This window comes from Lithobates pipiens, unplaced genomic scaffold, assembly GCF_037356315.1.
Source record: "Lithobates pipiens isolate NorthernLeopardFrog02 unplaced genomic scaffold, aLitPip1_a1.2 Scaffold_8, whole genome shotgun sequence".
NCBI classification, from domain to species: Eukaryota; Metazoa; Chordata; class Amphibia; order Anura; family Ranidae; genus Lithobates; species Lithobates pipiens.
Window position 1 is genome coordinate 108,177,696 of NW_027507903.1, and position 23,163 is coordinate 108,200,858.

The window sequence follows — 23,163 nt, forward strand, 5'->3', positions numbered from 1 at the left end:
TACACATTTGATTTTGGGTTTAATGCCACTTTAATCTGCTGATCACAAAATAAAATAAAAACTCAGCTCACCTGAATGTGACTTCTGGAACAAGGCACTTCACCCCATTGTGAAAGGGCTGTGTAAGCGATATTGTCTGATTAAGCTGGTCAACAGCAGACACCTGTCCTTGATACACACCCAAAGTGTCTCCACAATTAATGGACACAACACTTTCCAGCCAGTCCGAAGCCATAATTGAACCAGTGATTGTCCCAAATACTATAGCTGCAAAAAAAATATATGGGTTAGTTATAAACAATGGAAATGCTCCAATAATACAGTAAAAATAAGAGATAAGATGGTGTCGAGCAAATAAATACCAGACACATTAATAGCAAAATTAGGAGGCACACACCACATAGATCAACCACATCTATTAATGAGCTAACATAGGCTTCATTACAGCCCCAGCCTCTTGGCCACGCCCCTCTAACTAATTTCACCCCAACTGTACTTAGGCCTCATACACACAAGGGGAAATTCGCAAGACGAGCTGTCTGCGGATTTTCGGATCGTTAGTACGGTGCTTTCGACAGCCGATTTGACTTTTTCGTCAGACAAAAGCTGGAAGTGCAGGCTATAAAATTTTTGTTGGATGTGAACTCAACATCTGATTTTTGGATGGTCAGTACAGAAATTGTCACAAGAGTCAAAAGTACAAACACACATGCCCGGAATTAAGGAACGACTGGGAAGAGTTTGGTCTTGTAAACTACCATTTGTAATCTAAAATTAACATTTGTGACGTGGCAATTAATGAAATGTCAAAATGCAGCGCACATTCTCATCTTCTTTAATAGGATAATAATGAAGCTGCTTTGCTGGTGATACTGATGTAGTTATGCCAGACGTATTTTAAAAGGTGTTTGTTTTGTATGATCTGAAAAACTTCTACTAAACATGAAATTAGCAGAAGGGGCCCAAAAGGTGGCTCTTGAGAAATTAACTTCCTCTTTATACTCTCATAGGACGTCACTACGTTCGTGTTTATCAAATGACAATTTGCGGATAGTTAGTATGCTAGACAAAATCCTGCACACGCGCTTTTGACAAAAATCAAATGCTTGGTTGTACAACAATCAAACCGTGTGTACGAGGCCTTCGTTTTAGAGGGCTACAACCAGGGCAGGACTTAGGGTGGTGAGGGCCCCTGGGCTTGAGTCACTTTCGGGCCCTACTTTCTATACATTACCGTATTTATCGGCTTATAAACACGCACCCCAAGTTTAGGAGGGAAGTTTAAGGAAAAAAAAACAAACTTACATTTAAATGCCCATCAATGCAGCCTTATCAGTGTCCATCTGCAGCCTTGCCCATCCATCTGCAGCCTTGTCAGTGTCATTTGCAGCCTTGTCATTGCAGTCTTTTAGTTTAAAAATGGCGTCGCCGAGATACAGATTCCTGTGTATCTCGGCGGCTCTCGGGTCCTCTCAACGGTGTAACGACATATTCGGTGACCCATCACAGTTTGCTACGGAAGTGACGTTTCGTCGTCGCCATCTTGCTAAACCCCACACTCACCCACAGTAAGGTTATACTAAGAAGAGGGAAAGCGGACATGTTGTTACACCCACCAGAATTGCATTTTACATGCATTTATAACAGTAAAGTCAGTTTGTATAGTGAAATACAGGACTTACAACTCTGGCTTACTACTTAGATCTAGAATTTTAAAAGCAGCAGCATCCCTGCTCATCTCACAGGTTTGCTAATCTGACAGAAGTTTGGTGCTTTTAAAATTCTACATCTAACTAGTCAAACGGAGTTGTAAGTCCTGTATTTCACTCTAGAAACTCACTTTACTGTTATAAATACGTCTAAAAACTCCAGTGGGTGTAACAACATGTCCACTTTCCCCCCTTCTTAGTGTATCCTTACTGTGGATGAGCGTGGGGTATAGCAAGATGGCGGCGACGGAACATCACTTCCATAGCAAACTGTGATGGGTCATTACAGCGGCTCTCGGGTCCTCTCGCAGTCCCGAACGGAGTCGGGTGTACTCGACTCGGCTCGCAGTCACGCCCAGTCCCTGTGTTATGTCCATCATAGGGCAGGACTGGGAGTCATTGTGAGTGGAGCCAAGCCGAGTACACTCGGCTATGTATCTCGGCGGGGCCCTCGGGCTTGAGCCCAGTCAAGCCCAATGGTAAGTCCGGCCCTGGCTACAACTCTCTACCCTAAACTCAATTAAGGAGAAATGTGTCAGTGGAGTGTGGTCAAGATGCAGGGACTGTATTTGAAGCTTCTGTAAGCTCCTCAGTGGATGTGGTTAATCTAGGATCTAAGGTTGATCTAATTTTGCTATTGTCACTGTTGCATTGAGTGGGATATGCTCTTGAAGGAGCTGGCACCCACTTTGGAAGGAGAACAGGCGGAAGAATGATTTTTTTTTTTTTTTAACATATGGTCACTAGACAAACCAAGCCTCAAAATATTCACTACTGCTAAATGGTGACAAACTATAATACCAAAAGATTTATTTAGGGGGCGCCTTTACATGAGGCCATAAGTTAGTGTAGGCAGAGAACAGTAGATCATGCAGGGAAACCCAAGATGTATTTACATATACACGTGTCCTAGGTGTGTGCATGTGATGAGGCAGGTTTATGAAAAATATTTAATAATTAAAAATATTTAAACGATTTGTTTTTATTATATTAAATTATATGTATGTTTTCACACTGGTTGATTTGCGCTTTCATTGTGGTGTTAAAAACATTGCTTACTGCATTTTTGGTCAGAAAAAAAAAAAAAAAAAAAAAAAAAAAAAAAAAAAATCGCACTTCCCCATTAAAATCAGGGTGGATAAAATTCTATGATTTTTATTTTTATTTAAATCTGATTTTTTTTTTTTTATCTATCACATTTATTTTAATAAAATTATTTTGGAGTAAGAATCTCTCTAAAGATAGTTTTCTATTTAAGAGACATTAAGAATTCAGTTTATTCAGCATGAATTGGAGCTTAGTTATGATGTAGCATGAGGCTATATATTCTGCAATATTAACATTTTTGGAAAACATTCAATGAATCCAAGCTCTGCAAGCTGAGATAACATGCACGCTTTGATGCATTCACACAATTTCATAGTGCCCATAAGATAAAACAAAGTTCAGGAATGTTTCATTATCCTAGCGTTTTGCAAATCTATGTACACTACAAACTGTATGATTGCTTGAAGAGAAATGTATCTGTACCAGGCTCTAAGTGTGAGGAGGAAGGGCATGCAGTAAAAATGAAAGTGGAACCTTCTAAGCAGATAATAAACCTTTCTGCACATATCTTGAAGTGATTTATTCCTCACTTGAGGAGTAAAATGACAGCAGGCCATAAAAGGGACCCGGTTTGAGAATATTTTAATGAAGTTCCTCTACCTGTGGGTAAAGCAGGTATGGGTGCAAAATGCAAGCAATGCAACAAAGATGCAAGGCCTGGTGGCCCAAATGAAACCTCATCATGAGAAGACATGCTGTGATGAAAGAACCGTGTGTTTTTTTTATGTGGACCCAGCTGATATATTCAGTTTAAGTTCTTTTGTATGTTTTACTAACCTGGCAGCTTATTATTCTAAATAGGAAACCTTAATTTTGTTGCAAATATTAAAGGGGGAGTAAACCCACACCTTTTTTTTTTTTTTAAAACAAAAAAACCTGCAAGGCAAAGGCATAATGAGCTAGTATGCAGCGCATACTAGCTCTTTATGAAATACTCACCTTAGAACGAGGCGCCGGTATCTCGCCTGATCCACGTGGAGGGAGCTGACATGTTGCCTCTGCGTGTCTTCCGGGTATCATGGCTCCACTGCTGTGAGTGGCCGAAGCCGCGATAGGTCACGCGCGGGAGTCTTTTTCCTGGAAAGATCTGGCAGTTCTGCCAGACCTTCAGCCGGGTCTTAAACGCGCATGCAGCGCATGACGTCAGCGGCTGCATTAAACGTAAATATCTCCTAATCTGTACAGGTTTATAAGATATTAATTTCCACCTACAGGTAAGCCTTATTATAGGCTTACCTGTAGGTAAAAGTAAAAAAAAAAAAAAAAACTATACAACCGCTTTAACCACTTATGGACCAGGCCTCTTTTTTAGATGTGTTATTTACAAGTTAAAAACATGTTTTCATTGTTATAGAAAATTACTTAGAACCCCCAAACATTATATATTTTTTTCCTAACACCCTAGAGAATAAAATGGCGGTCGATGCAATACTTTCTGTCACACCATATTTGCGCAGCGGTCTTACAAGCGCAATTTTTTTTTTTTAAAATACACTTTTTTGAATGAAAAAAAAAATAAGACAACAGTAGCGCATTTTTTTTATATTGTGAAAAACTGGAGTTAGTACTTACCGGTAACTCCTTTTCCGGTGGTCTTCCAGGACAGCCCTTGAGAGATGGAGCTCCTCCCATCGACACAGGAAACACATTGCCACAGTTCAAAAGGCAGTCCCTCAGGTCCCTGGTCGGTCAGTCAGTCAGTCATTCACCAAGAACCGAAGGATGGAACTGCAAAAAACATATAAACCATAAGGCCGCGTACACCCGCGTACACACGCGGGGACTGTTTGCCCAACTTTGTCCGTCAAACAGTTTCAGCAAACAGTCCGCTCAAAATTAGCATGGACGGACATGGCCACACACGACGAACGAACAGTTTGCTGAAACCGTGCGCGATGACGTGTACAGCACGTACGACGGGACTAGAAAACGACGTCCTATACACTGCAATGCAAACTTCGGCGTGTAAATCCTTTCTGAGCATGCGCGGAACTTAGTTTGACGAACAAGCCTACACACGAGGGGACTGTTCGCTGAAACAAAGTTTCAGCGGACAGTTTTTCGGAATTTCCGAAAAACCTTGTTCAGCGGACTGTTTGCTGAAACTGTCCGCTGAAAGCCCACACACGAGCGGACTGTCCGCTGAAACACTGTTCAGCGGACAAAGGGGGGCGAACAGTCCCCGCGTGTGTACGCGGCCTAACAGGTAATAACATTAGTACATCACTATAATCAAATAAAGGGTGGGATCGTGCTGTCCTGGAAGACCACCGGAAAAGGAGTTACCAGTAAGTACTAACTCCAGTTTTCCCAAGTGTTCTTCCAGGACAGCCCTTGAGAGGATCCCCAAGTACTTACCAGATGGGGGGGGGGGGGGGGGGACTACGGCCTGGAGGACTTTTCTCCCAAAGGCCTGATCCTGACTAGACATTAGGTCCAGTCGGTAATGCCTTGTAAAGGTGGAAAAGCTTGACCATGTGGCTGCTTTACATACCTGCTCCGGGGTGACACCAGCTCTTTCTGCCCAGGATGCAGACAACGCTCTTGTGGAGTGAGCTTTCACACCCTCAGGAGGATCTCTATTCAAGGCCTTATACCCCTCTGCTATAGCTAGCCTAATCCATCTAGCTATGGTTACTTTTGAAGCTTTTTGCCCCCTACGCTGCCTGGAAAAAGGGACAAAAGGGGAGTCAGATTCTGAATGGATTTGTTACTTTTAGATATTCTAGAATACACCCCCTCACATCCAATAAATGAAAACGTTCTTCTTTCTCATTTGCTACATTTTGAAAAAATGAGGGGAGGACAATATCTGGTGACCTACGGAAGCTAGATGCTACCTATGGTAAGAACCCAGGGTCTGTCTTCAGAATGACTCTGTCTTTTAGGATCTGTAAAAAAAAACGGTTCCCTGATGGAAAGGGCTTGGATTTCACTGACCCTACGGGCTGAAGTGATTGCCACCAGGAGTACTGTCTTAAATGTAATAAGCCTTAGGGAGGCCTCGGAGATAGGCTCAAAGGGTGACCCCAAGAAAGCTTTTAGTACAACTGCTAAATCCCAGGATGGGACTCTGTTGACTCTGACCGGCTTACGTCTAGCAACTGCCTTACAGAACCTAGCGACAAAAGGATTTTCCTGTAAGCGTTCATCTAGGTACACACTTAAGGCAGCTATCTGTACCTTAATAGTACTTAGGGTTAACCCTTTGTTTAATCCTTCCTGTAAAAACTGTAGAATATTAGCCGTATTCATGTTTATCTCCTTACGGCTATTCAGCCAGCTATTACATTTTCTCCAGACTTTTTTGTAAATAGCCCTCGTGACTGGTTTGCGACTCTGTAGTAAGGTCGCAATTACCTCATCTGTCAGGCCCTTACTCCTTAAGATTTCCTCCTCAGTAACCATGCTGAAAGCTTCAGCAAGGCCACCTGCGGATGATAAAGAGGTCCCTGTGACAGGAGGTCCCGTCTGCAGGGAAGCCTTAGAGGAAAGTCTGTCAATTGTAGTAGCGTTGTGAACCACGGTCTCCTGGGCCAGAATGGTGCTACTAGAATCAAACAGGTTTTTTCCGTGAGGAATCTTGCTAGGACCCTCGGAATGAGATGAAGAGGGGGAAATGCATACGCCAGACTGAAAGCCCACGGAGTCTGCAAGGCATCTACAGCCAGGGGCTGATCTCCCGGGCTTAGCGAGCAAAAACTGGGAACCTTTGCATTCTCTTTGCTTGCAAAAAGGTCCACTGCTGGTTTTCCCCAGTGAGTTGTTATAAGATTGAATGCCTCTGGGTGCAAGGACCATTCTTGGTTCGAAACTTTTTGTCGACTCAAGAAGTCCACCGTGCTGTTCAGATCCCCTTTCAGGTGTACAGCAGAAATGGATTCCAGATTGGCTTCTGCCCACTGGAAAAAGCGTCTGGCTACCAACATCAAACAAGGACTTCTGGTACCTCCTTGTTTGTTTATATATGCTACAGCCGTCATGTTGTCTGAACGGACTTGTAGATGGTGACCCTGTATTGTGGGCTGAAAAGCTAAAATAGCTCTCAGGATTGCTGTTAGCGCCTTCCAATTGGAGGAGAAACATTTCTCTTCCGGGGTCCACTTGTCCTGGACCCAGCTCGAGCCAAGGTGGGCTCCCCAGCCCCAGCTGCTCGCATCCATTGTTAGTGTTGAAGTGATAGGAAGGACCCAATGAACCCCTTTGTTTAGGTTCTTCCTGTCCTTCCACCACTAGAGGGAGCGTTTTATTTTTGAGGGGGATCGATACCTCCTCCTCCAGATCTCTGCCCTTTAATTGTTCCAACAGAAGTCCCTGAAGGTTTCTTTGGTGGAACCTGGCCCATTGTACGGCTGGAATGGCTGCCGTCCTAAGACCTAAGACAGACATTACTTCCCTCACCGTACATTTGGGGCTGCATCGAAGACAAGATGTTCTCTGCCACAGATTCAAAATCTTTTTCTTCCGGCAGTACAATTTTCTGATCTACAGACTTGATCCAGTAACCTAAATACAGGATCTCCTGTGTTGGGGTTGTCTTGGATTTCTCCTGACTGACAATCCACCCTAATCAACTCAGGCTGAGTTGAGTCAACTCCAGATCCTGAGAAAGACGACTCTCCGAGTGTGCTGTTAGAAGCAGGTCATCTAGATAGGGAATAATCGAGACTGACTGAAGCCTCAATGGAACTAGTGCCTCTCCGAGAACCTTGGTAAAGACCCTCGGGGGGGGGGGGGGGGGGGGGGAATGATAGAGCGAAGGGGAGCGCTCTGCACTGAAAGTGGTAAACTTTTGTGTCTATCTGTACTGCCACCCGAAGGAATTTTTGCCATTCTTCCCTTATTGGGATATGCAAATAAGCATCCCTTAGAACCAGGGTAGCCATAAATATCTCTTTCTGGAGGAGATTTTTTATGGAATAAATGGAATCTCTTGTAACGGATGGAGCGATTCAGTGGTCTGAGGTTCATAATTAGTCTGAACCTCCCCGACGGCTTTTTTACCACAAAAATGTGCAAAGTAGAGTAAAAAAAAACGTCCCCTTGTTCCTGAATAGGGACTGGTGTCAATACTTCTTGATCCACCATTTCCCCTATCAGTAAAGGTAAGGCCCTGGCCTTTTCCGAGTGACTTGGGAGTTTTGTCACCAAAAACTTTGAGGGAGGGCTGCTGTGGAATTCCAGCGCGTAACCCCTTTTTATTATATTTAAGACAAACTCGTTCGAGGTTGTCTCTTCCCACTGTGGAAGAAATTTGCTTAATCTTCCTCCCACAGGAACCCTGACGTCACTGGGGTTTGGGGTCCTGATTGGGGGCGTTAAAAAGTATGCCCCCTTTCCCCTTATGTCCCGACCAATGCTTTCTGGGGGTTGAACTCTTCTCCGATTTAGAGGGTTCCTTAGAGGGACGAATTTTTTTTCTTTGAAAACTTTTTTTTTTGCGGGAAAGGTTTTCTTTTTATCCGCCGTCCATTCTAAGGCGGAATTTAACTCAGACCCGAAGACTAAGTCTCCTGTAAAAGGGATGCTGCACAGGCGGGTTTTAGACGCCGTGTCTCCCCCCCAAGTTTTCATCCATACTGACCTCCTTGCTGCCACTGAAAGTGCTGCACACTTAGCCGTAAACTTTACGGAGTCCGTGGAGGCGTCAGAGATGAAACTAGTGGCCTTGAAAAGTATAGGGAAGGTTTTCAAAAGCTCCCCCTAGGAGTGCCTGCTTTTAGATGTTCCTGCAGTTGTGACAACCAGAACTCCAGGTTTCTAGCTACACAAGAAGTGGCTAGAGCTGGTTTTAAGCCTGCCATAGAGGCATCCCAGGCCCTCTTTAAGACTATGTCTATTGGATCTTTCAAATGGCCCATATCCTCAAAGGCCAGATCAGCCTGCTTTGAGACTTTGGACAGAGGGGAGTCTAGTTTAGGATTTTTATTCCAGACCACCTCTGGGCTCTCATCAAAAGGGAACCTTCTCTTAAGGGAATTGGATAAGAAAACCTTTTTATCCGGTTCAGACCACTCCATAAGGATAAGGTCAGAAAGCACTTTATGTATCGGAAAAACCCTTCCACCAACCTTTCGGTTAACAGCCGAACGAGCTAACCGATTGCTTTCCCCAGAGCCTCATACATCTTATCATGTCTGGATAACTGAGTTCCTTCCTCCTCAAATTCCAGCGTATCATAGATAGCGCCCATTAGCTCATCTACTGCCTCAAGAGACAGCTTATACTTTGAGGCTTTAGATGTTGCTTGATCCTCTTCCTGATCAGAATCTGTATCAGAGGAATCAGGGCTAATCAATGTGGGGCTAGGCTCCCTGACCATACGGGGCTCCCCTGAGCTGGGTGTTGTAAAGCATGGTGAGGAGGAAATTGCAGTTGTTCTATTAGTGGAGGCAGCTGAGCCTACATCGGTGATTAACTCCCGGAGGGACTTAAAAGTCGACACCCTTTCCTCTTTAAAGGAGCCCAAAAATTTTGCCAAAATAAGAAAACATTTTTAGCGTCAGCTCCATGTCCCTCCTTAGAATCACCACCAACTGCATACATCCTTAACTGTGAGTTAACCACCACCGTGGGGCACTACAGATCCCAGCCTACAAACACCACAACTCCTTAGACCACCAGAGTAATAGCATGCCCAGCAGCCTACCTGGGATTGGCTGGTTCCTGCCTCCGCTGGAGTGTCCTGGGGAATAGCCTCCATGGTCCCCCTCTGCCGCTCCGGATCCCGCCGCTAGTCCTGTATCGCTGGACGCTGGTTGGGACTGCACAGGCACAGCGCTGGCTCTCCCTCTCCTCCCTGTGCCCTAGAGACCCGGAAGTCTCGGCACGCAGTGATGACGCGGTTCCACTGGAAATGATGCTCGGCGTCTCCGACCCCAACAAGGACCAGAGATGGAAGGTTCCACTCACTGCTCCTGGGGGAAACCAGCGTCATTCTGCCCCTGGCCACCTTGGCACTGGAAGGAGGAGGGTAACAGGTCTGCTCTGGTTCAGCTGGACGGTACCCGAGCCAAACAAACAAGGTATGGACCCCACTGTAGCCAAAAAACAGGACCCAGTCCCTTATGGCTTACAGATTCTTCAGGCAGCCCCTGAGAGGGGCCTCCAGGTTCCTGGCAACATGTTCCTCCGACGGAGGAAACACAAATGACTGATCAGGGACCTGAGGGACCGCCTTTTGAACTGTGGCAATGTGTTTCCTGTGTCGATGGGAGGAGCTCCATCTCTCAAGGGCTGTCCTGGAAGAACACTTGGGAAAGATAATGTTATGCCGAGTAAATTGATACCCAACATGTCACGCTTCAAAATTGCGCCCGTTCATGGAATGGCGACAAACATTTACCCATAAAAATCTCCATAGGCGACATTTTACAGGTTGCATGTTTTGCATTACAGAGAAGGGCTAGAATTATTGTTCTCACTCTACCGATCGCGGCGCTACCTCACATGTGCGGTTTTAACACCGTTTTCATGCTGGTGCTACTCACGTATGCGTTCGCTTCTGCACGCGAGCTCGGCGGGACCTCAGATCTCATATTTACACTAAAATGCAATAAAAAGTAAAAAAAAAAAAAAAAAACGTCATTTAAAATAATGAAAACAAAAAAAATGGCCCTTTAAGAGTTATGGGCAGAAGTTATGTTTTGACATTGCTTCTGCCCTGCAGTGTAATGGAGATGGGTGGGGGCCATCTTTCCCTCACTCGTCTCCATGCACAGAAACAGGAAGGATCTGATTACCGGAGCCATCGACAGTGGCGGAGGCAAGCAGTGGAGATGACCGGATTGCGGCGGGAGGGGGGGGGGCCCTCTCCCAACGACGATAAACGTGATTTTGCGGCGAATCCGTTGCAGAGACCACGTTTATCTTGTGCTGGACCGCCAGCCGAACACAGGGATACCAGGGTTATGGCAGCTAGCATAACGATATCCGTCCTCAAAGTGAGGATGTAAATCAGTGTGCGCAGTCCGGAAGTGGTTAAAGATTCTAACTACCAGCAAGAATAAGTCCTTACATTTAAAGAGCATCTGTCATTTCAGATCCATCATGGCAATGACTGTTAGCGGGCATCCACTCACCTGCTGCCACCACGTACCTCACCTTGTTGTGTCACTGCCACATCACCAGCCATCCCATTAAAGTGAATGGGACTGTCGGTGAATCAGCATGTCAGGAGGAGCCACTGTGGGACAGGGATGACAGTTGCTCTTTATAAATTAGGATTTAAATTGAGTGGATTTAAGTCAAATCCACCCTGGGAAAATGTATTGAAAATATTTTTGATGTGGTTTTTGAGACACATGATCTATGAAACACACCATAAGCACAGTAAAATCGCTGCAAAACGTGCGCGCGTTTTTGGCCCCATTATCGCCACCTTTTTCTTTATCAGCAAAATGACGAAAACACAATTTTCAACCGATATATTTTGTCTAATGTCAAATTTTTACTTATTTTTTTTTATAAATTCCAACCTCAAGAATTAAAAAAATTAAATAAAATAATCATTGCAGTGAGGCCAACCCCGCAATGCAAAGGTTAAATTCTCATTATGTCTAGGGTTGCATGAATAAGATGTAAATACTTACCTTATTCCTGGCTCCTGCAGAGCCCCTCCAGCACTGATCCCCCACAGCACGTTCTGAAAGCTAAGGCCGTTTCTGGTCGCACTCCAGCATACATAATCAATATCCCTACATTGTATGTGATGATATCAACAGACCGGAGATTCAGGCAAAGGAGGAGAGTGTTGGAGTGGGGAGTCAAGTAAAATAACAGTGAGTTCGCAATAATGTTGCAATTTGGTAATGCCAAATTAATCCTTATCAATTTACGCAATATTTAATCATATCAGCCGTTAAAGGCACCGTATAACATATTTATGCAATGTGAATGCACACAAATAATTTAACCACTTCAATACTGGGCACTTTCACCCCGTTCCTGCCCAGGCCAATTTTCAGCGCTGTCAGATTTTGAATGACAATTGTCATGCAACACTGTAGCCAAACCAATTTTTTTTAATCATTTTCTTTAAACAGATAGATTTCTTTTGATGGTATTTAATTACCACTGTTTTTGTTATTTTTTGCTAAACAAACGGAAAAAAAAAAAGGACCAAAAATTTTGAAAAGGTTTTTTTAGTTTCTGTTATAAAATGTTGTAAATAGGTAAGTTTTCTCCTTCACGGATATGCACGGATAAGGAGACACTAATATGAAGTACTGACAGGCATCATGGGTGGGGCTGCACTGATTATCTGTGTGCATGTCCCCACTGAGGAAGCCGCTCATCTGCTCTCCTTTTCCCACGCGTTGTCAGTGTGAGGAGAGCAATGCCGATAACCAACATTTCCTATTTACACTGTGATTGGACGCAGCTGATCACATGGTACGCTATAGGCTCTTTACCACGAACAGTGATACAGTGTGTCCGAGAGACACACCGCACCAGAGATCACCGCGCATTAGCGGGATCTTCTGCAGGACATTATATGACGTCCAGTCAGAACGATAAAACCACCGCCTGGCCGTCAATCTGCTATAGGCCAGGTGGGAGGGAAGTGGTTAATAATTATTTTGCTTTTTCAATATAAATGTATTACAGTTGTGAATATGGGATGCATATCAATAAAATAGGGAACAATAACAATAAACGATAAGTTAACTTGTTATTGATACAAGCCCCATTCGCATTGGGGCGATTTGACATGTCAAAATATCAGCCTATTGCTGGCACTGACCAAATCAGTGCGACACCAACTTTGTGCCACAGCACCGATTTAGAGGGCGATTTCATTAGACATCTGTGCATTAACCCACACCGATGTCTTTTAAATCGCCCCTGAACGTGCAATGAAATGCAGGTTTGAAATCGTGCAAGTTAAGCTGAACTCACATGATTTTAAACCCGCCTCCGATGTGAACATACCGTAAAACAAATATAAATTATATATATATATTTATATATTATATATATTATGCAAGGGCTGCACAATTACTGGTAGATTCATACATAATTTTCATTTTATACTGATTGCTTTCATGTTAGTGGGTACACGGGGACATTTTGCATGTTACCAACGTGGTCATGTAAGAAGTAGTAAAACATTTACAAACTTCACTTTTGTAGAAAAAAAAAAATTATAAAAAGGTAATAAGATGAATTAATACGCAAGATATTATTACCAAAAAATGAAAACCTCTTAAAAAAAAAAATAATAATAATAATAAATTGTTGGTAATTAAAGTGGTTGTAAAGGCAGAAGGTTTAGCAGAAGCTTAATACATTCTATGTAGGGGTGCAACGGATCAAAAAACTGATCGTTCCTCGGATCAGAGTCATGGATCGGATCATTTTTCGGATCAGCTAATAATTGAATTTGCAAAAATCTGTGAAAATTCCACCACCATATAGTCATCACTGTAATATCCACAATCTCCCCCACTGTAATATTGGCTGAGTATGGTTGGGTTATGGCAGAGTATTGGCAGGGTATGGAGGAATGGCTGTCACAGAGCAGCAGTGGGCACTACAGATGCAGCCCACAGCGCTGCTGACACCGATCTCTCCCCACCACTGTACAGATCAGTACAGAGATGGGAGGGAGGAACCGGTGTCATGATAGGACGCCGGTTTGTTTACAAGTGATCGCTCCATAATTTGACGGAGCGATCACATTGTAAACAGCCTGGGTGTAGAAAGATAGCCGCCGCTTCGGAGCTAGTTCAAAGCCGCGGCCTTACCTAAGGCCGAGACCGCAGCATGTGCCGATCCGAGCAGGGTGACCCATTCGGATCACGGACCGGTGACGATCCGTTGCACCCCTAATTCTATGCATAACCTTCTGTGTGCGTCAGCCCCTCCTCTGTCCCCCTAATACTTACCGGAGCCCATCTCGATCCAGCGATGTTGCATGAGGGACTCGGCTGCCCAGGACTCTCCCGCCTCATTGGCTGAGACAGCAGCAAAGCCCCATTGGCCCCACTGCTGTCAATTAAAGTCAGTGAGCCAATGAAAAGAGAGGGGGGCAGGGCTAGGGCTCCATGTATGACTGGACACAGGGAGCTGCAACTTGGCTTGGGTACCACCCCCCACCCCCATAGAAAGCTGCTTTCTGTGGTGGCAATGAACAGGAGGGAGGGGCCTTTAGCACCAAAAAAGGGACCCCAGAAGCGGAGGATCTGGGCTGCTCTGTGCAAAACCACTACACAGAGCAGGTAAGTATAAAATGTGTATTTTCTATTTAGTTTTTTGTAAAAAAAATCAGAGACTTTAGTATCACTTTAAAAAAAGTAAGGCAATAAAAATACAAAGAATCTCAGAGGGGCGCCAATTCCAAAAATCCGACTCGCATGATTTCTTCCGACACCAATGATTAGGCATTATTCCTAATTACTCATATACATTACTAAATTAAATATGTATATTTTTTGTCACACAAATTAGTACGGTTTAATATCTGTATTCACTTGCTTACACTAATTATTAATTTTGAGTGGGTGTGGGAAATTATATTAGGTTCTGTATTGCATTATTCCTCCTCCCACTGGCTACATGTTCTAGGTCATTTATTGTTGTTTTTTGTACTCCTGACTACCACCAAATCTGAGACATTGGACACAGTCTAACTTAACTAAAATCTGAAAGACATTGACCTGACCCTCCATGCAGGACAGTGTTGGTCCCTAATATCCCCAAGAGGTGGTCAGAGACTGCGGCCACGGCACGGCAGACAGTCAAAGACCGTGGGCATATTACAGGAGACTGCTAGAAATGACTGGCTATTACAAGGCAATACAGACTACTAAGGTTGCACTGATACGAGAGGTCGACCGATATATCGGCCCCCCGATATATCGGTCGATATTTGCCATTTTCTTAATTAATCGGCATCGGCCGATTGAGCTGATAAAAAGGCCAATTTAGAACAGCGGGACTTGGAAATGACTTCTGTAATAGAAGTCAGTGTAATGCAGCGTACACACGATCAAACATTCGGGTGGAAAAGTCCGGCAAACTCAAGTCCACCGGACAATCCCTCCGTGTGTAGCCTCCGGCAGACTTTTTTTACCCGAAAGTACAGCGGACTTAGAAAGTAGTTTTGCACTCCAATCTTCCCGCTGGACTTGCATTTCGGCGGACAATCCGGCCGTGCGTATGCCAGTCTGCCGTACTTTTGAAATGAACTGACTTTTCCCGCCCGGAGAAAAGTCTGCTCATTTTGAGCGGGTCTCCAGGTAGGTGGGGCTCACGAAGGAGACGTCGCTGGTATGGACTTAAAGGGGAACCCCAATGCCGAAAAAAATCGGCGTGGGGGTCCCCCCAGGTCCACATCAGACCCTTGTCCGACCACGCTACCCGGCCGGCCAGGAAAGGGGGGGGGGGGGGGACGAGCGAGCACCCCCCCTCCTGAGCCGTACCAGGCCGCGTGCCTTCAACATGGGGGGTGCCTTGGGGAAGGGGGGCCGCGCGGCCCCCCCCACCCCAAAGCACCTTGTCCCCATGTTGGTGAGGACAAGGGCCTCTTCCCGACAACCCTGGCCGTTGGTTGTCGGGGTCTGCGGGCGGGGGGCTTATGGGAATCTGGAAGCCCCCTTTAATAAGGGGGCCCCCGGATACCGGCCCCCCACCCTATGTGAATGAGTATGGGGTACAATGTATCCCTACCCATTCACCTGTGAAAAAAAGTAAAAAAAACAAAAAACACAACACAGGGTAAAAATAGTTTATTGCACAGCTCCGGGGGTCTTCCGTCTTCGGGGGTCTTCTCGCCGGACTCCTCCGCTTAGACGGAAGACCCCGGAGCTGTGCAATAAACTATTTTTACCCTGTGTTGTGTTTTTTTTTTTCGTACTTTTTTTTTCACAGGTGAATGGGTAGGGGTACATTGTACCCCATACTCATTCACATAGGGTGGGGGGCCGGTATCCGGGGGCCCCCTTATTAAAGGGGGATCCCGGATTCCGATAAGCCCCCCGCCCGCAGACCCCGAAAACCAACGGCCAGGGTTGTCGGGAAGAGGCCCTTGTCCTCATCAACATGGGGACAAGGTGCTTTGGGGTGGGGGGGCCGCGCGGCCCCCCCTTCCACAAGGCACCCCCCCATGTTGAGGGCACACAGCCTGGTACGGCTCAGGAGGGGGGCTGCTCGCTCGTCCCCCCCTTTCCTGGCCGGCCGGGACGTCCGCCAGACTAAGTCCACCGGATAGTCGGCTACGTGTGTATGCGGCATAAGTTGCCTGAGTCTTCATAGAAGCACTTGTTTCCTCTCTGCGCAGTCTGCCAAGAAAAGAGCAAAAAGATACAAGGTTTACACTTGAATGAATGAACTCATCTCCGTGTGTAGAAGTTCTCAGTTTAACCATTTAAAGACTAAATCTTTTCTGACACTTGTTGCTTACAAGTAAAAGCCCTGTATTTTCTGCCAGAAAACCACTTAGACCCCCAAAATTTTTTTAGCAGAGATCCTAGGGCAGTGATGGTGAAGCTCGGCACCCCAGATGTTTTGGAACTACATTTCCCATGATGCTCAGCTACACTGCAGAGTGCTAGAGCATCATGGGAAATGTAGTTCCAAAACATCTGGGGTGCCAAGGTACGCCACCACTGTCCTAGGGAATAAAATAGCGGTTGTTGCAACATTTTATGTCACACGGCATTTGCGCAGAGGTCTTTCAAATGCATTTTTTTGGGGGAAAAAAATACACGAAATGATTTAAAAAAAAAAAACTAAAACAGTAAAGTTAGCCCATTCTTTTTTCGTCCAAAAGTTTTGACTACCCGTTTTTATTTTATAGGCTGCTTTCACACTGGAGCGGGCAGGCGTTGATGGTAAAATGCTGCTAGTTTTAGCGGTGCTTTACCATCATTTTAGCGGTGCTATTCGGCTGCTAGTGGCGTGCATATAACCCAGCTAGCACCCGAAGAAGAGGTTAAATGCGCCCGTGAAGCACCGCTGGCAAATTGCATTGCATGCGCTTCGGCAGTGGTGCCCATTAATATCAATGGGCAGGAGTAGTGGAGGAGCGGTATACACCACTCCAAACGTGCTGCTTGCAGGACTTTTTTTTTTTTTTTTTTTTTTAACATTGTGCCAGCGCATCGCCTCCATGTGAAAGCACTCTGTCTTTCACACAGACTGCAGGGGAGCCGTTTTGCAGGCACTTTACAGGTGCTATTTTTAGCCCAAAAGCGCCTTAAAAAAAACGCATCAGTGGGAAAGGTGTCTGTTAGGTTTTATGAGATGAAGGGGGATAAAAAATAAATAAATAAATAAATAAATTGGCCTAACATATCGGCATCATATATCGGCCTCCATGATTTCTAAATATCGGCATTGGCCAGAGAAAAACCCATATCGGTCGATCTCTAACCGATACTACTATCGGTTCAGATACTGAACAGCTGACAGACACTTCTCCTCCTCCCGCGCTTTCAGCTGCTTTATTAAACGCTATACAGGGAGATCGGAGCTTATAACTGCCCTCACTGCTGCACTCCTCTGGCTCCCTGGCTCCCACCCAGATCTGTCAGGATTGAGAGCGGAGGAAGAAGCCGGTAAATATGTCATGTACCGGCTCCTTCCTTTTCTGAATAACCAGGGTCAGTGATTACTGCCTCTGTCCATTCATAACTGAGCATAATAAACTGTATTAACAGTGCTTCAGTTTATGAATGAGGAGGAGCCGCTGTCTCCTGTCCATTCATCTTCCGTTCAGCTGAGGCTGCAGAGAAAGAGACTGGGGAATCTGTGACCTTATTCCCCTTTCTCAAAGGGTAGATGTAAAAAAAAAAAAAAAAAAAAAAAATTATAATAATTGTAAGAAATATTTAAAAGTTAAATTGTAAAAAATAAAAATAAAATAAAATTTAACGAATAAAATAAAAACAACACAGACACTGTCCACTCCCCCAAAAATATAAATTGAAAAGAAACACGATTGACACAGTCCAAGCCTCATTAGTGCCACTGTCACAAAACATTAAAAAAATAAACAAATAAAAAAAAAAAAAAAAAAAAGTATCAGTAATCAGTATCGGTGAATATTTAAAAAAAAAAAAAAGAAGTATCGGTACTTGTCTTAACCGCTTGCCGACCAGTGCACGATGATATACGTCAGCACAATGTCACGTTGCGCAAATGGGCATACAGGTAGGTCCCCTATAAGACACGTCATTGTGGGCATGACTCTATGTCGGCCTGTGTCCCACAATCGTGTCACGGAGTGGCAGAACGGGGAAGTGTCTAAGTAAACAAGGCATTTCCCCGTTCTGCCTTGTGATATGACAGAGATCATTACTCCCTGTCATCGGGAGCAGTGCTCGTTGTCATGTCAGTGGTAGCCCACGCTCCCCCCCCCCCCCCCCCCCACACAGTTAGAATCACTCCCTAGGACACACTTAACCTCTTGATTGCCCCATAGTGTTTAACCCCTTCCCTGCCAGTGTCATTTACACAGTAATCAGTGCATTTTTAGCACTGATTGCTGTATAAATGACAATGGTCCCAAGATAATGTCAAAAGTGTCTGATGCGTCCGCCATAATGTCACCGTCACAATAAAAAAAAAATATGTAAATCGCCGCCATTACTACAAAAAAAAAAAAAAAAATTAAAAAAATAATATTAAAAATGCCATAAATCTATCCCCTATTTTGTAGACGCTATAACTTTTTACACAAACCAAAAATATGTAGAATAAGTATCGGCCTAAACTGAGGAAAAAAATTTGTTTTTTATATTTTTGGGGGGGATATTTATTATAGCAAAAAGTAAAAAATATTGTTTTTTTTTTCAAAATCGTCGCTCTTTTTTTGTTTATAGTGCAAAAAATAAAAACCGCAGGGGTGATCAAATACCATCAAAAGAAACCTCTAATTACGGGGGAAAAAAAAGGACGTCAATTTTGTTTGGTTGCAACGTCGCACAACCGCGCAATTGTCAGTTAAAGCGTCACAATGCCGAATCGCAAAAAGTGCTCTGGTCAGGAAGGGGGTAAAATCTTCCAGGGCTGAAGTGGTTAAAAAGTGGTATTGGTGCAACCCTAAAGATTATTGTCTGGATAGACCCAAGCGCAGCAAAAAAAAATAAAAAATACCACAGGGCCACAGGTTGGGCACCAGGGGGTGTAGAACGTTTGGGGCCCCCTGGGTTGGAACATGTCAAAATGTAAACTATTTAAACTAAAGAAGGAAAATAAATTCCTTCTAAATAGACACAGCCAGCATGTAAACCCTTATTTCCGAGTAAAGTGAGGGGAGGTTTGCTTGTTATCTCTGTCCCCTCATTCTAGTCATGTCACCAAACCCCCTCACTGTATACAATCCTGATCCCATCCCCACTACAGCCAAACCAGCAAAACAAACTTCTGGCGGGACTTTTGCTGCCATCCCTACCAGGTGCGGACTGTCCCTATAGTGTATCTGATTGTATTGCTATCACAGTAGACACTGCACTCCCTTCTACATGTATACAAGTCAATGAAATGAATCTATAATGGCGCACACACACACCCAGCTCCTTACACATAGAAGCCCCACACACACATATCAGTGCCTACGTGCTGCTCTCACACAAACTTACCACACTGACACCCCTAGACCCGGCTTTATTAATCCCAGCAGCAGCGAGACACCCACCTCAAAACACACATAAGTCACCAACTACGACTTCCGCTAGCAGTCGCTCACAAAAAACGTCATTACCGGTTTGGAAGTAATGTAGGACGTTGCTATGGAGATAGGTGTGCGTTGCTAGTTTCTTTCGTACGGGCTCAATCCCCGCAAGCGCGCCTTCAGCTAGCTCTACACACAGCGCATGCGCGACCATGAACCACCCAATCCCGCCCCCTCCATGATAATGATCCTCGGTGCTATCGTCCCTGTCTATTCAGCAAACTTTAGCGCGTTCTTCAAAAACACTACACTAATGTTTCACTTCCAGCCATCCATTGTGTTATTGTATTGGCTTGTTTGAATAGTTAACCACTTGTCTACTAATATGCAAAGTGTATATTTTCTGAAAGGAGAGACCCTGAGAAAGAAAATGACGTTCCAATTTTTTATGTTGTTTGATATTGGCACAGTTATTTAGCAAACGTATATTTTCAGGAAACAAATACACCACAATACATTTTAGTGCAAGCAAATACCCAATTTTTAGTAAAATATTAAAGATGATGTTGCCTCGAGTAAACAGTTATTAACCACTTACCACCCACCCACCGTCAAATGACACATACCTCCCAACATTTTGAGATGGGAATGAGGGACACCTACTAACAAACGTGTGTAGGCATAGGACACGCCCCCTGCCACACCCCCTTAAAGTGGTTGTAAACCCTTACAAACCACTTTGATCTACAGGTAAGCCTAGATTAAGGCTTACCTGTAGGTCCAAGAAATACCTCCTAAACCTATACGCTTTAGGAGATATTTGCCAAAACACAGGCACCAGTGTCTACGGCACAGAGGCGCTCAGGCGCACTGAGCGCACCGCTGTCAACGGCGATATGCCACGAGTGGCGGCTCCCGTGCGCATGCGCGGGATTGACGTCATCACAGCTTCGTCGAATGACAGCGCCGGAGCAGCGAGACCCACCAAGAAGATGGGCGCTCAGTATACAAGGGGACAGCGGTGACTTCGCTGGCTCCTGTGTCAGGTAAGTGACACATAATGTACTACTATGTGATGCATAGTAGTCCATTATGCTTTTCCTTAGCAGGGAATCAAAGGGGAAGTAAACCCATCAGGGTGTAGCAATTTAGAGATTGGATGAAAGGTTTAGCAAGTGCATTTTATTTACAACTATATAGATCAGACCAAAATGAGGGGGAAAGAGGGACAGAGGAACATTGCTCCAAATCAGGGACAGTCCCTCGAAATCAAGGACAGTTGGGAGCTATGAATGAGGGTCATCCCAGAACAGCTGCTCTTGCGTGCCCATGGGGGTGCCCATGGGGGCGCACAGCGTGGCGATCGCTACTGCGCCGCATTGCCAGGACAAGGCGCGACCCCGATCTTCATAAAGGGTCACAGTTCTTTAACCATTTGATCGGCTGTGTCCAATCGCAGCCAGTCACATGTAAACACGGAAATGCCGGTAATCGGCTCTCATCGCCTCACACTGACAGAGTGTGTAGCAAGGATAGCCAATCAGTGACATCTCCTCGCAGGGGATATCAAGACATGTAATCAAGGCACTGATCATCAATGTCCTGATTACAATAAAGTGCTATCAGTGCCCACAAGGGCCACCAATCAGTGCCCATTAGTGACGCCAGTCAGTGCTGGCTATCAGTGCTGCCTATCATTGCTGCCGATCAGTGCCACCCATCAATGTCCATCAGTGCTGCCTATCTGTGCCAACTATCAGTGCCAACCAGTGCCACCCATCAGTGCCACCTATCAGTGCCCATAAGTGCAGCATATTAGTGTCTCCTCATCAGTGCCACCCAAACCGTGCCCATAAGTGCTGCCTCATCGGTGTTCATAAGTGCCACCCAAACAGTGCCCATCAGTGCAGCCTATCAGTGTCACCTCTTCAGCGCACATCAGTGAAGGAGAAAAATTACTTATTTACAAAATTTACTGACAGAAACTAAGAAAAACGTTTTTACAAAATTTTGCGTAAAAAATCCAGCAGTGATTAAAATGATTGTAAAGGCCCGTTTTTGATTTTAAAAAAAAATAACAAACATATTATAATTACTTCCACTGTCTAGCTCGTTTTGCACAGAGTGGCCCCGATCCTCCATTTCTGGGGTCCTCCCTGCATCAGATAACCCCTTAGGAGAAGCACTCTCACGGGGGGGTTACCTTGCAGGCATACTCCCAGGTCCAGCATTTGCCTCCATAGACACGAATGCTGGACTCGGCCCCTCCCCACGTCATTGCATTTGATTTACAGCAGTGGGTGCCAATGGCTACACTGCTATCAATCTATCCAATTAAGAGCTGATATCCCCTCCAGAGAGGGACAGCGCGCCCCCGTCAAGGGAAATACGGGGCTCAGATAAGTAAAACGAGGGGGGGGGGCTAGGGGGCCGGTCAATGCCAGGTGTTTTTTCACCTTAATGCATAGGACACATTAAGGTGAAAAAACATGAGGGTTTACAACCCTTTTAAATACCACGAAAAGAAAGCTCTCTTTGTGTGAAGAAAATGATAAAAATTTCACATGATTACAGTGTAGGATGGCCGCGCAATTGTCATTCAAAGTGTGACAGCGATGAAAGCTAAAAATTGGCCTGGGCCGGAAGGGGGTGAAAGTGCAAGTGGTTAAAAATATCAAGTCTGACAATTGTGCATGTATGGCCCTACAATTATTGCAAGAAAACCTCACATGTGCATGCAAATAATGTTACATCATACACGTGCTCGCTCTATGCTGCACTTTTTATATGGGTGGGGGGTGACTGGGATGCTTTACATTTTTTTTTTTTGTAGAATTCTTATTTTTTACACTTTTTTTGTTAACTTTATTGTTATCACAACAGGGCTAACAAGCCCCTATGTGATAGCATGGGCAGATGACAGGTCCTCTTTATGGAGGCATTTGGGGTCCCCAAATCCAACAACACCCAATGTCTCCCCTGTCATCCAATGCAACCATTCAAACACAGATCATGTTTGAACAGCTGCATCCTTATCTACACTAGCCAAGGAATGAAAGCTGTGACCCCGAAAGTGGCATAACAATCGTCCCTTCCGGGGTCATTAGTCGGGGAATTGATTCCTCCTGTTTACCCCAGGAAAGCCATTTCTCACAGTCCAGGACTGCCAGGTGGAATGGGAGAGCCCAGAAACCACCTTGGGTGCTGCTGGGGGCGGGGAAATGGGGGGTTGCACTTTGAGAGCCCCATAAAATTCATTACTTTTGTCAGAAGCCCCTTGCTGCTTCTTAATGCCTCACAGTTGCAGCTGTGAGCATGATTTAACTACTTGATCTCTGGAAGGTTTTAACCCCTTCATTTCCAGACCACTTGTTTCTATTCAGCACTGCGCTACTTTAACTGGCAATTGCTCGGTCATGCAATACTGTACCCAAATGGAATTTATAAAAAAAAAATCACACAAATAGAGATTTATTTTGGCAGTATTTGATCACCACTGGGGGGTTTTTAGTTTTTGCTATATAATCCAGAAAAGGATATATAAAACATATCCAATAACCTCAAATTTCTTCATAAATTTAGGCCAAAATGTACTCTGGTACATGTCTATGGTAAAAAAAAATCCCAATAAGCGTATATTAATTGGTTTGTGTGAAAGTTATAGCGTCTGCAAACAATAGTATATATCTTTGAAAATTGATCAATCCTGATGTACTGATGGCCTATCTC

General features: G+C 44.7%; 1 protein-coding gene across 4 annotated transcripts in view; it reads right to left on the reverse strand.

The window, feature by feature from the left end:
* The window catches only part of EDC3 (enhancer of mRNA decapping 3), a 90,582-nt gene extending 70,979 nt beyond the window's left edge, over nt 1–19,603 (reverse strand). For 2 of the 4 annotated variants that reach the window (XM_077472965.1, XM_077472962.1), the window contains exons 1-2: nt 19,403–19,511; nt 72–267 (exon numbers count right to left, since the gene is read on the reverse strand). In XM_077472965.1, the coding sequence (XP_077329091.1) occupies nt 72–235 (164 nt within the window). In that variant the 5' untranslated portion in view covers nt 236–267; nt 19,403–19,511. Of the gene's footprint in view, nt 1–71; nt 268–19,402 lie in introns of all 4 variants that reach the window. The other 2 variants (XM_077472964.1, XM_077472963.1) reach the window with 2 other exon arrangements.
* Between the last annotated feature and the right edge of the window lie 3,560 nt (nt 19,604–23,163).